This window comes from Rhinolophus sinicus, linkage group LG07 (assembly GCF_036562045.2).
Source record: "Rhinolophus sinicus isolate RSC01 linkage group LG07, ASM3656204v1, whole genome shotgun sequence".
Taxonomy (NCBI): Eukaryota; Metazoa; Chordata; class Mammalia; order Chiroptera; family Rhinolophidae; genus Rhinolophus; species Rhinolophus sinicus.
In genome coordinates, this window is record NC_133757.1 from 95,453,148 (window position 1) to 95,465,938 (window position 12,791).

Genomic DNA, 12,791 nt, shown 5'->3' on the forward strand with positions numbered 1-12,791 from the left:
ATGACTAATTTAGCTTCTATGAAGGAAGCAAGTGTGTGATTCATCTTTCCAGAGCCATCTATTTAGCTGTGTGATATCACTATAGCATTGTGTGCTGGCTTTCAGTTTCCTTTAGGGACCAAGAAAGAAAACTAAAATTAGACCGTAGTAAGACTGTAGGTCTGGGAAGAATACTCCCTAACCACCATTATGAGTCCCTGGGAGAGGAGAGCAGAGGGAAGGGGAGAGGAGTTGAAAGGAGGGGAGGGGAGGAGAGGAGGGAGGGGAGGGGAGGGGGGGCAGGGCAGGGCAGGGCAGGGCAGGGCAGGGCAGGGGAGGGGAGGGGAGGGGAGGGGAGGGGAGGGGAGGAGAGGAGGAGACCTCTGTGGCTGTTTGGCCAGGCAGCAGGCTCTGATCTCTTCCTGGGGAGGAAGCACTGCCTGAGGAAGCAGACAAATGCTCCCTTTCTGAGACCTGGAGAGGAGATGTGGGAAGAGGTGGAAGCAGGTCACTGCATGTAGTGAAAGGACAGATTCTGAGAAATACAATCTCACCCTCAGGATAGAGCACACTGATGGGTGCAAATAGGAAGAAGGAATGTGCACCATCTCAGATTTCTGCCAACCACGTAACAGTGAAATCAAATATCACTACCCACAGAGAGAAAAATATTTTCCATCTCAAGTCAAGGTAGCAAGATTAAGATAAGAGGTCTGTTTGCAATACCAAGTCCAGTGAGCTTATTCATACAATACAGTACAGATGCAGGCGACTATATCGCGATAATATTAAAACAAAAAAGTATGAGTAACATATCATTCTGAATCTATGTTTAAATGTATAACTTAAAAGAAGGAAATAGAGAAATTAACATCAATTTACTCTAAAATTGAGTGATTTGAGGTTGAAACAATTCAAGTTATCATCCAGGAATCCTGAGTGAAATCTAAATTCTTCTGTCAGTAAGGAACAGCCCAGGGGTAGGAGACAAACTCTGCATGTCATAATAACGTCGCCCAAAGCAAACAGGAGAATGCTTTCATAATGTCTGCTTGCTTCTGCTTTGACAAGATTTCACACACAGCAGTGTGCCTAATGAATGAAACACTCAATGCTTGATTGGTTTGACATGGCCATTAGGATACGATAAATGGCAACAGAAAGCATTTCAAAAACGTAAGAGAGAAAAATTTTAGCTAATGGTAGATGCAGAAGAAGAAAAATTGATATAATCCAAAGATGCGTCACGTGGGATGCAGGAAAGTGATAACCACGTGATGATGATGATGATGATGATAATAATAAATAAAACATTGAAGACTACAGGCTAACAATCAACAAATCTAGAAACAAGAAATAAAAGTCACTTAAGGATGCCCTGAGATACAATTGTGACAATACATAAATAAATCTGTTCAAGATACAAATTTGCTATAGCACAGGTGTTCTTTTGGACCTAAGAGATCCATTTATTAAAAAGTAAGAAACATAAGAAAGTAATAAGTAAGAAAAACTGTCTCAAGCCATTTAACCTCTACAGGCCTGATTTTCCTCAACTATATAATGAGAGATGTGCTAGGTAATAATTACAGTCCCTTTCAGCTCTGGCCTTGTAAGAGAACAGCAGGTCCTCGAATAATGTTGTTTTATTATAACACTGATGAGATGCTATAGAAAATTCACTCTTGTTTATGTCAATTAGCCTATGGTAAAATAGCTTTCATTATATGTCATTTTCCTTAAAGTCACAGAACCTATCAATGGCGTTAAGTGAGGACTTACTGCATAAAAAACAAAAAGAGAGAGAGAGACAAAGAGGGAAATAGATAAACCAGTAAAGGCCACTGGTTTCTGCATTGGTTGGACTGCTTATAGTACCAAGGAAATTTGATATTTGAATAAAATAAAGATTTAATCAGTGCTAATGGTAGGTTTATAGGCCAGGAAATTTCTTTTCCAGTGATAGGTAACTAAGCCTAGGCTCACTGAAGTTGAAAGTTTTACAAATAATAATTATGGTTGATATTGTTGCAATTAGGAACAAACAGCACAAATTCATTTGAGGGACTAAAAAGACTAATTTATTCGTTTGACAGTTATCTCAATACACTTTCTGTTAATATAATGATGGCAAGTGTTCGTTTATTTGGTAGAAATTTTAGTGGACATTTATTCTGAACTGTTCTGGGTGCTGGAAACACAAAGATTAAAAAAAAAATGATTCCTGCCATTAAATATCTCACCGTCTAGTGAGAGATACAGAAATGTAAATGGACAATCATGATGAAATAAATTAAGGGATGGGGAGAAGTAAGGGGTTCAAAGAGGAAGGCCGCCTAGGTGAATGGAAAGCTGAACTGAATCTTAAAGAAAGATGAACACTCATTGGGTTGGCTGGTGAGTGTTGACCTTCCAACCAGGGGGACACCCATGAACAAAGTCACAGAAGGGAAAAGCCTGGTTAGTTCAAGGGACTGCAGATGTTTTCTTGTTGCTGGAACCTAAGCTCAAGGAAAGACACACAGCTGGAGAAAAAAAATGGCAAAGGAAAGATTGTGGAGGGTTCATTATATGTTAAGGAATTTGAACTTTATTCTCTAAGGGTTACGTGAAAATATTGGGGGATTTTTAGGTTGAGAGGTAACATAGTCAAATAGCCATTTCAGACACACTTCTCTGGATACTGAGGAGGGAGAGATTGGAAGGAATTTAAAAAGGAAGGTGGGAAAAAAACTAAGCAGGAGGTCATTTTAGTAGTCCAGAGCAGAAATATTGAGAGCAATGGTAGTGGAAATAGAAAGGAAGGGACTACTTCCAGCAATATTTAAGAGACAAAAATGGCAAGACTTGGTAATTGATTAGATGAAGAGAGTGAGGGAGACAAAAAAATTAAAGATACACCCACATTGACAAGTTGAATGATCTGAACATCGACTAAAACAAAATATAGGAGTAGAAACAGGCTTAGGAGATAAGAAAATCAATTGAATTTAGGGTATGTTGAATCTGAGATGACCCTAGGACATGCAGTTGGGAAATCCTACATAGAGTTAGACATAACAAGGATGATGAGTTATCAGTATATTGTCAGAAGTTGAACTGAACATGTTCAAGACCAACCAGAGAAGGTGCAAGGACAGTGGGACCAAGGGAGAACTCCGAGCATCACTTCTGTTGAAGAGATGGAAAAAAAAATGAGGGACATGGGCAAGATAGAGTTATAGGATAACAGGAGCATGGTATTTCAGTGAGTTCTGAGTTGAAGGGAGTGATCAAAATCAGACATGTTGAATAAACATTTTTCTGTGAGAAGTTACTCTGCTGCCCAGGATTTGAATGAATCTAAAAATGTCTCAGGCCAATCGTATTTAAAAAGAAAAAAAAAAGCTAGGAAAAGAGATTACACAGTTCTTCATAACTAACTTAACCTAAAAATCCCTTGTCCTTCTATTTAAAGCGTTCTCTTTTGTCCTGTCTTCCGGGGAAACAGACTAGTCACTGTACTCAATCAACTTTCATATATTTGATTTAGATCATTTTTTTCTTATTGTTTTAGATCATTTACCCCAGTTCTTTCAAGTTTTCTGCAGTTTCCCCACCATTTAATTATTTTTGGTTTTGTTGTTGTTATTGTTTTGTTGTTGTTGTTTGGTGGTTGTTTTGTTTTTTGTTGTGTCTTTTGTTTGTTTGTTGTTGTTTTGGGTTTTTTGGTTTTTTATTTATTTATTTATTTATTTATTTTTTGCCATCCCTGGAATTTTACCATGTCGTCTACATTTTCTTTCCTGGGTAGTACTTAAAAACAGAAATATACTGAGGGCCTGGTCAGTAGAGGGGTGGAGTGTATTATCTATATACAGTTCAGCATTGTGTTTGCTTTTGTATCAAGAGGGCCTCCTTGACACCTCTTTATTTTGCAGTTCAGTTTGACTTCACACAGACAGACCTGCCCTAAATCCTATAGTAAGAATTATATGACCTTACTGAAATTTTAGAATTGGAAGCAATCATAGGGTTCATCTAGTTTATTTTCCTACTTAAGGATTTTTCCTATTGCACCTCTCCAGTGGTTGTCTAAGTCAAACTCAAGAAAATACCCTTCCTTTACAGGAGTGCGTATGTGTGTGTTTAATTTAATACATTGTACAATCAATTTAGTGCATCATATATAGCATTTTTCAAATAATAGAATGGGATGAATAGGATAGACTAGACTAAAATAGGGAAAGTTTGGATGGAATATCAGAGTGTATTAAATGCAATAAGGATAAATATCAGTTCATGAAACTTGTTTCAGTTTAGAGAGAGGAAGTGTGTGTGTGTGTGTGTGTGTGTGTGTGTGTGTGTGTGTGTGTAAACTGTATCTCTCACTGTGAGTTACAGTCCAAATTTTTTTACATTGCCGTGCAGAATTACTCTTACCAACCCCAGGCAATTAGTTTGCCTGTTCTTTACTTCATCAAGCTTAGCTTTCATTTAAACCAAACTTTTCAAGGTGCTAGCTTCAATCCAGCTGAACTCCTGGTCTTTCTTCAGCTCATCTGCTCACTTAGCTAACTGTGTAGCATTTGATCCAGTAACATTTTATCTAAATGAAGAATGTGAAGAGTTTCATTGAAGAGTTTCTTCTTCTCCTCCTTCCTCTCCCACTTTCCCTTGTTGCTCCCTCCACCCTTCATACTACCCTCTATTATTTTGTACTTAACTGGAACCTTGTTTGCATTTTTGGCACCCTGGGCCAAAGGTGCAGCTGTCACTGCTATAAGCACTTTATGATACATGCTTTTTTCAGCACCTTTATTATGCTGACACATGGTTCTTTCTTATAAATCACAAAACACATTGAAATTGCTAAAAGGCATAACTTTCCCTGCTCTCGGATCTCTCCAAGTTAAACTCACTGCAGCTTTTCTGCTATTCACTTTGTTTATTAGCTCTTTACTTTTGGATGGAGAGAAGATATTCGACCTGGTGAGCCGCTGCACACCCGAAAATTCTGCTTTGATGCAATCTCACACAACAGCCCAATCACTCTCTATGACTGCCATGGCATGAAGGGAAACCAGCTCTGGGGATACCGGAAGGTAAGAGTCAGCTCACTGCGGGCATTCTCAAACCGCTGGGCTCAAGATTTTCTAACTCAAAGTTTTCTTTTAAAACACACTGTTTGATGTAAATTGTTATCTGGACATGTGCATACACATTTGATTCATACACTTGGAGACCACCAGCAAAGGATAGGGGAAAGATAGAGTGGGTAGGAAGCAGCATGCTTGTGGCTTTGCCTGTTATGCATGCACTCAATGCAACCAGCATACTGAAAAATGGCCTTGAAACCAGAACACTAACACTGCAGGGAAGGGATGAGTTGTAATCCAGACAACTCCCACTGGGGGGGACCACCAACACAATAAACACCTGAACACGTGTATACTATTTTTTCTTCCCAATCTTTTTTTTTGTTTCTTTCAGGTGTACAAAACAATGTAATAGTTAGACATTTACAACACTTACAAAGTGATAACTCCCCTCCCCTAATCTACTACCCCCCTAACATTATATGTAGCTGTTACAATTCCACTGACACATGTATACTTTTTAAGAAACCCAATTCTCACAGAGAGTGAGGGAGACAGAGAGAACATACATCTATTCACTTATTATATATCTCAGGATCATTTGCTTGTGAGCTAAGCAAATGGGTTAAGACAAGAACGTGTACACAAACACTTATACATTCATGTAGATGTACTATGTTTCCCCGAAAATAAGACCTAGCCGGATAATCAGCTTTAATGCATCTTTTGGAGCAAAAATTAATATAAGACCCAGTCTTATATAAGACTGGGTCTTAAATTATATTGTATTATATAAGACCTGGTCTTATATTATATTATACAAGACTTGGTCTTAAATTATATTATATAAGACCCGGTCTTATATTATAGTAAAATAAGACCGGGTCTTATATTAATTTTTGCTCCAAAAGATGCATTAGAGCTGATTGTCTGGCTAGGTCTTATTTTCAGGGAAACACAGTAATTGTTGCAACACTTATATAGAAAGTGACCCATTTGTAATTTGGCCAAAATCCTGCCCAAGTATAGCAAAGGAAGACTTATTTGGGGAATTTAAAAGTTTTAAGAATGATAAAGTTAACATTTAAAGATAGGGAAAAAATAGTTCAAAAACAAATATAAAACCACATTTTAATGGCTTGGTAAAGAGCAATTAAATTTTTATTTTTAAATATTTTCATTAGGTTGTCTTGTGTTAACTTTTTAGGATACTATACAGTTGTATTGTTGTTTTTTTTCTTTCTTTTTTTTTTTTTGAAGTTTTCTGGTTTTTAATTGGCTGCCAATTAGCAAGTACTTCATAGGCTCCATTCTGCCCCTCAGGTTCGTAGAACTGTTAGGGGCCTTCCCAGCCAGAGAGATGCTCTCTGTTTGCCTTTTTTTTTTAGTTTCAGGTGTACAAAACAATGTAATAGTTAGACATTTATCATTTATATCCCTCACATAGTGAAAACCTCCCTTCCCCCATCCACTACCCCTCTGACATCACACACAGCCATTACATGTCCACTGTCTCTATTCCTAATGCTGTTCTCTGCTTCTTGTAAATATATATATATATATGATTGTAGTTGACATTGTTCAGCTTCAGCTTCAGGTGTAAAGTGCAGTGATCAGGCATCTACATCATCCCTGAGGTGGTCTCCCTAATGAGACAAGTGTCTATCAGATACCGTACAAAATCTTTACAACATTATTGATTATATTCCCCAAATTGACTTTCGTATCCTTGTGGCAATCTTGTGGTTACCAATTGTGCTTTCTAATCCCCTCACCTTCCCCCTTGTCCCCACCCCACTTCCATCTAGCAACCCTCAGTTTTTCCTCTATGTCTCTGAGACTGTTTCTGATTAGTTCATTTATTCTTTTCTTTAGATTCCACATATAAGTGAGATCATATGGTATTTGTCTTTCTCTGTCTGACTTATTCAATTAGCATAATGTTCTCTAGGTCCATCCATATTGTTGCAAATGGTAAGATTTCATTCTTATTTATGGCTGCATAATACTCCATTGTATAAATGTACCACAGTTTCTTAATCCAGTCGTCTACCGATGGGCATTTTGGTTGTTTCCATGTCTTGGCAATTGTGTATAGTGCTGCAATAAACATAGGAATGCATAAATTTTTTCAAATTAGAGTTTTGGATTTCTCTGGATAGATACCTAGGAGTGGAATTTGTGGGCTGTTTGCCTTTTTACACTTTGGCATAATTCAGTTTTAGCCCAGACTGTGAGGAAAATGTCATACCCATCATTTTAATCATGAGCTTTGGCTATCCTGTGGCTGAAGTAAAGTCAGTGTCCCCTGAAATTACAGAAAGTTAAAGGGAAGAATCTACAGAGAATCAATATGGGAGGGGTCCACTGGTTCTGATACTCTTAGAGGTGGGCACCTAAAATTATACTCACATCATTATACCCCCCCCCCTAACATCTGGCAGATTGTGGTTATATGTCCAGAAAAAAATTGTGAAATGTCACTCGTTCTATCTTTCTACAAAACAATTTAAAGTAAACAACAGCTAAGAAGAAGATGGCACCGGATATAATATAGGAGGTCACTGCAATAGGGAAACCTTGCCGTTTTCTTTATGAAATAGGTTGATTAATCTCCTCAAATTCTTTTGGTATGCAATATGACTCAGTCTGTGTGTGGTGCAAAAAGGAAGTTGTTTTGTTTTGTTTTTTATGGTTATAGTCTGACCTTTAAGAAGTTCCTTTCTGGGCACATCAATGAAATCCCTGCTTTTCCATTTGCCTACTATGCTGGTGGTCCCTAATGAACAGACCATTTCTCATTACTGTACATTTATAGCATGAGAGACCGAACACTCAATAAGGTGCAATTAAGCCCAGAAAACACGGCTGTTTTCATTAGTGAGCCTACAAAAGCTTACAGATGGATGTGACCAACTAATACATGTGCACACAGAGCTCCTGGGGAGAAAGAAAAAAAACGGCTGTGGTGATTTCAAAAGGTAACTTACAGCTTTAACACTTTAAACCTTTGCAGGATCCTCAGGGACCTATGAAAGGGAACCACTAGATGTAATCGTGCTGTGGCTCTTTTCTCAGATCTTTTTGTAGCTGTCGGCCCTGCATTGCTTAGCAAAAGGTTATATTCACTGTGTATTTATATAACAAGCAAGGTATTTATACATAATCAGGAACATGCCAAAAGCTCAAAATGGAAAGTTTCTGAAATATCTCATCTTAGTCGATGACTCAGGCTTATTCAAATATACCTGTTTTGGAAAATTCCTCCCTCGTCTATTTCAAAGGCTGTTCCCAAGGAGTTAAGAGAGAAAGAACAAAGAGAGAAGCCTCTCTGGGGTGCCCCCTTGTCTGTTTAGAGGCACTACTTGCTTCTGGGGGCTTCCAGATATGTAGTTGAGCAATATTTTGAGTCGGCCTTGGAGCCCCCGCCCCCCTTCATTAACATATTCATGAATCAACAGGATCCTGAAGACCCTACTAATTGCTTAAAGGACCTAGTGGGTCATCTCCTAAGCTCCTAAGGTAATCATCATCATCGCCTCCAACTGTTAAGGCGGCATTTGGGCTAGTGCTTTACACACATCCCCTCAAACCTCACAACTTAGATGCTATCAGGTGTAATTCACAGAAGGAACTGATACTAGCAGATTTGTGGCAGAGCCAACATTCAAGCTCAGATGCATCTGGCTTTAGAGTCTCTACTCTTTTCTCTGCCATTTCTCAAGAAATCAGATCAATATTGGGAGAGTTCCCCATGCCTGTTGGATTCAGCACCACAGATAGCAGCCAACCACCCTCTGACTTGGTGGAGATTTCTTGGAGATGGAAGGTGGCCAGAGCTACCTTGCTTGAATGGGTGAAGGTTGTTATTGGGGCCCATTTCCTGACCTATCCTCAGCAGTCAACTCTCAGTTATTGTTTTTGTTTATTCAGGAAGTTTTTTTCCAGCTTTATTGAGATATAATTGACATACAACATTGTATGCGTTTAAGGTGTGCAACAATGATTTGATATAATGTGTATGTTGCAAAATGATTGCCACAATAAGTATAGATGTGTGACTGCCACACATCTATTGCCTCACCTACTTAGTTTTATTGTGTGATAAGAACTTTTAAGATTTACTCTCTTAGCAATTTTTAAGTATACGAAAGAGTACCATGAACTATAATCACAATGACATATGTTACATCCCCAGAATTTATTCATCTTATAACTGGAGGTTTGTCCCTTTTGAGCATCTTCACCATTTCCCTTACCCCACCCCCACCCCAGGGCTTTCAGTTATTTTTAGCAATGGGTCTTTGACACCACAAAAAAAGAAGGGATCCCTATGCTATGGTCTTGTAACTCGGTTCAGTTGCACAAGTGAGTCCCACAATAGCTGGTACCCAGGATAAGGAATCCCATGCTTGGTTTTCTTTTACCACCAGGGGGACCCCTGTTATAAGCACAATGAATTGAAGCAACCTGGGTGAAAATATTTAAATCACCAACCAACCTCCAACACAAGAAGCTGTCTTCCCTCCTCTTCAACCCCTACATCTAATTGGTCACTAAGACTTGTCAGTCCCCTCCCCTGGCCAATACCTCAAAAATCCATCCACTCTTTACCATTTCTATAGCCCCTGCCTTGGTTGTAGCCCTTCCCACCTTACGCCTGAATTATTACAATAACTACCTAAAGGGTCCCCCTGCCTCCATCCTTTCCCCCTCTAACCCCTCTTCCATCCTGAAGCCAGAGGGAGTTTCTACAAAATCTGATCATTGCATTCTTGTATTTTACAACTTTACTTGGTTTGCCATTGAGTAGAAAGTGAAATGCTTCCGCCTCCCAATTCTTAGCCTGACCTTTCACAATCTGGTCAATGTAATGGTTGTCTGTCAGGCCTAACACATCCAATTCAACCTAACACTGGAATGTGCTTTCGAATAAGTTATTTTGCATCTATGATTTTCACCTTCCTCATCAACATAATAGGAGGATAATTAAGTGAGATTAACCATGTAAAACTTCTAGCACAGTTTCTTACCACATGATTACATTTACATCCGCATGGGTGACAAACACACTTTTTATATTCCTGATAGTGGTGAGGTAAATCCTGATACACCACATCACTACAGCAATCTATCCTAAGTAATATAGACTCTGGCTATGCACACACACACACACACACACACACACACACACACACAAAATTCAGAGCTATCTCTCATGTCCTTTTCTTTTTTTTGTTTTGTTTTTTTTAAGATTTTTATTGGGGAAGAGGAACAGGACTTTATTGGGGAACAGTGTGTACTTCCAGGACTTTTTTTCCAAGTCAAGTTGTCCTTTCAATCTTAGTTGTGGAGGGTGCTGTTCAGCTTCAAGTTGTTGTCCTTAGTTGTGGAAGGCATAACTCAGCTCCAGGTCCAGTTGCTGTTGCTAGTTGCAGGGGGCGCAGCCCACCATCCCTTGCGGGAGTTGAACTTGCAACCTTGTGGTTGAGAGGATGCGCTCCAACCAACTGAGCCATCCGGGAGCTCAGCTCAAGGTGCCGTGTTCAATCTTCGTTGCAGGGGGCGGAGCCCACCATCCCTTGCAGGACTCGAGGAGTTGAACTGGCAACCTTGTGGTTGAGAGCCCACTGGCCCATGTGGGAATCGAACAGGCAGCCTTCGGAGTTAGGAGCACGGAACTCCAACCACCTGAGCCACCAGGCCGGCCCCTGTCCTTTTCTTTTAAGTAAACATTTTTATTGGGTTTCCCCGGATATATACCCTGAAATGAGAATTTGAGGACAATTGGTTTATTTGGGAGATGTTTCAAAAAAATCTCGGTAGGAAGTGAGGAAATGAAATGGGGAAAGGATGGGCATCAATAAGGGGTACATTATCTAGGAACTAGAGCTCAAGCCTGCTGACAATCTCTGGAAATTGTATAGCGCACACATCAGAAAGCGAGGGATTTGGGATATTTATACACCACTCCAATTGGACTCTGGTTAGGATTACTCCTGAGAGGAGCAGAGTGTATTCTGTGACACCCATGGGCTGCTGCTCTTACAGACAGAACTATTGTTGACACCAGAGAAAGCCCTTAGGAAGACAGGTACCCTGGCCAACTGCGGGAAATTGGATCAGCATGCACTGAAATGCTGAGGCCTGAAGAGCTATGGGCCAAGTACAGATATTACATATGAGAGTCTAGTTGCTCTACAATCCTTGTCAACACTTGGCATTGTCAGTTTCTTTTTGTCCTCTTTTCATTCTGTGGTTGTAGAGTGATAGCACACATTTGTTAGCTGTTTTGGATATTGCCTTTATGAAAGAACTGTTGTCTTTTGATCATCTTTAACATGGGCTATCTGGCTTTTTCTTACTATTTTGGGGAGATATGTGTGTGTGTGTGTGTGTGTGTGTGTGTGTGTGTGTGTGTGTATGTGTGTATATATATATATATATATATATCCCCAAAATAGTAAGAAAATACATATACATATATATATAGAGAGAGAGAGAGACAGCGAGAGAGAGACAGAGAGAGAGAGAGAGACAGAGAGAGACAGAGACAGAGAAGTGCTTTGTTGAATATATGTATTATAAATATCTTATTCCGGTCAGTGTCTTGCATTTTCTCTCTTGTGGAGTAGCTTGATGAAGAGCTAGTCTATATGATTCGTGTTTTGTGTGTCCTTCTTAGGAAGTCTTTGCCCACACCAAAGTCACAAAGGTAGACTTCTAACTCATCTTTGGAAGCTTTATTGTTTAATTGTCTACATTTTGGTATGTAATTCCATGAAATATTTTTATTAATATGTGTACAATGTAAGAGAGGGTTGATTCTTTCTCATATTTATATCCAATTGATCAATCACCATTAATTTAAAAAGACCGTTTTTTACCCACTTGCAAGAAGTTATAATCAAGGGGCCTTATATCCATGGGTCTATTTATGAATCCTCAAGTTTTTACCATTTGACTAAATAGTCTTAGCCATACAGAAGATAAACTATAGAAATAATTTAGCTTAATCTAATAAGACCTATCCAAAAACCCACAATAGCCGTCACTTTTAGTGGTGAAATGTTAAAGCTTTCCTTTAGAGACTGGGGATAAAATACAATGTTTGCTATCATCACTTTTGTTCATCGTTGTACAGGATAGCCTATCAAGAACAACCAGGCAAGATAAAGAAATTAAAATGTATAAGAGTTGGAAAGGAAGAACTATAACACTCTGTTCACAAATGATATAGTAGTTATATGAAACATCCAAAAGATTATACATCTAAGCTATGAAAATTTATAAGTACATTTAGCACCGTCCTGGATACAAGATAAACATAAGAAAATCAATTGTCTATATACCAGCAACAAAAAACAGAAAATGAAATTCAAGAGTGATTCCATTTAACCACCATGAAAAGCATCAAATAACGAGGAATAAATTTCATAACAGATGTGCAAGACCTTTACACAGAAAACTATAAAGCATCACTAAAGAGGAATTTTAAAAAATACAGAGGACTCTATCCTGTTCAAGGATATATAAGACCCACTGTGAAGATATCATGTCTCACAAGGGTGTATACACTTAATGTAAAACCAGGCAAATTCCAGCAGATTTATTTGTGGAAACTTGTAAACTGCTTCTGAAATTTGTATGGAAGTGAAAGAGCCTAGAATAGCCAAGTAAATGTTAAAGAAGAACAAAAACAGGTATCAAACAGTATAAAAAACACCAGGTACC

At 38.8% G+C, this 12,791-nt stretch overlaps 1 protein-coding gene across 2 annotated transcripts in view; it reads left to right on the forward strand.

Moving 5' to 3' along the window:
* GALNTL6 (polypeptide N-acetylgalactosaminyltransferase like 6) overlaps nt 1-12,791 on the forward strand; it is a 938,097-nt gene that overhangs the window by 915,821 nt on the left and 9,485 nt on the right. For both annotated transcript variants that reach the window (XM_019733270.2, XM_074338318.1), the window contains exon 12: nt 4,914-5,063. In XM_019733270.2, the coding sequence (XP_019588829.1) occupies nt 4,914-5,063 (150 nt within the window). The remainder of the gene's footprint in view (nt 1-4,913; nt 5,064-12,791) is intronic.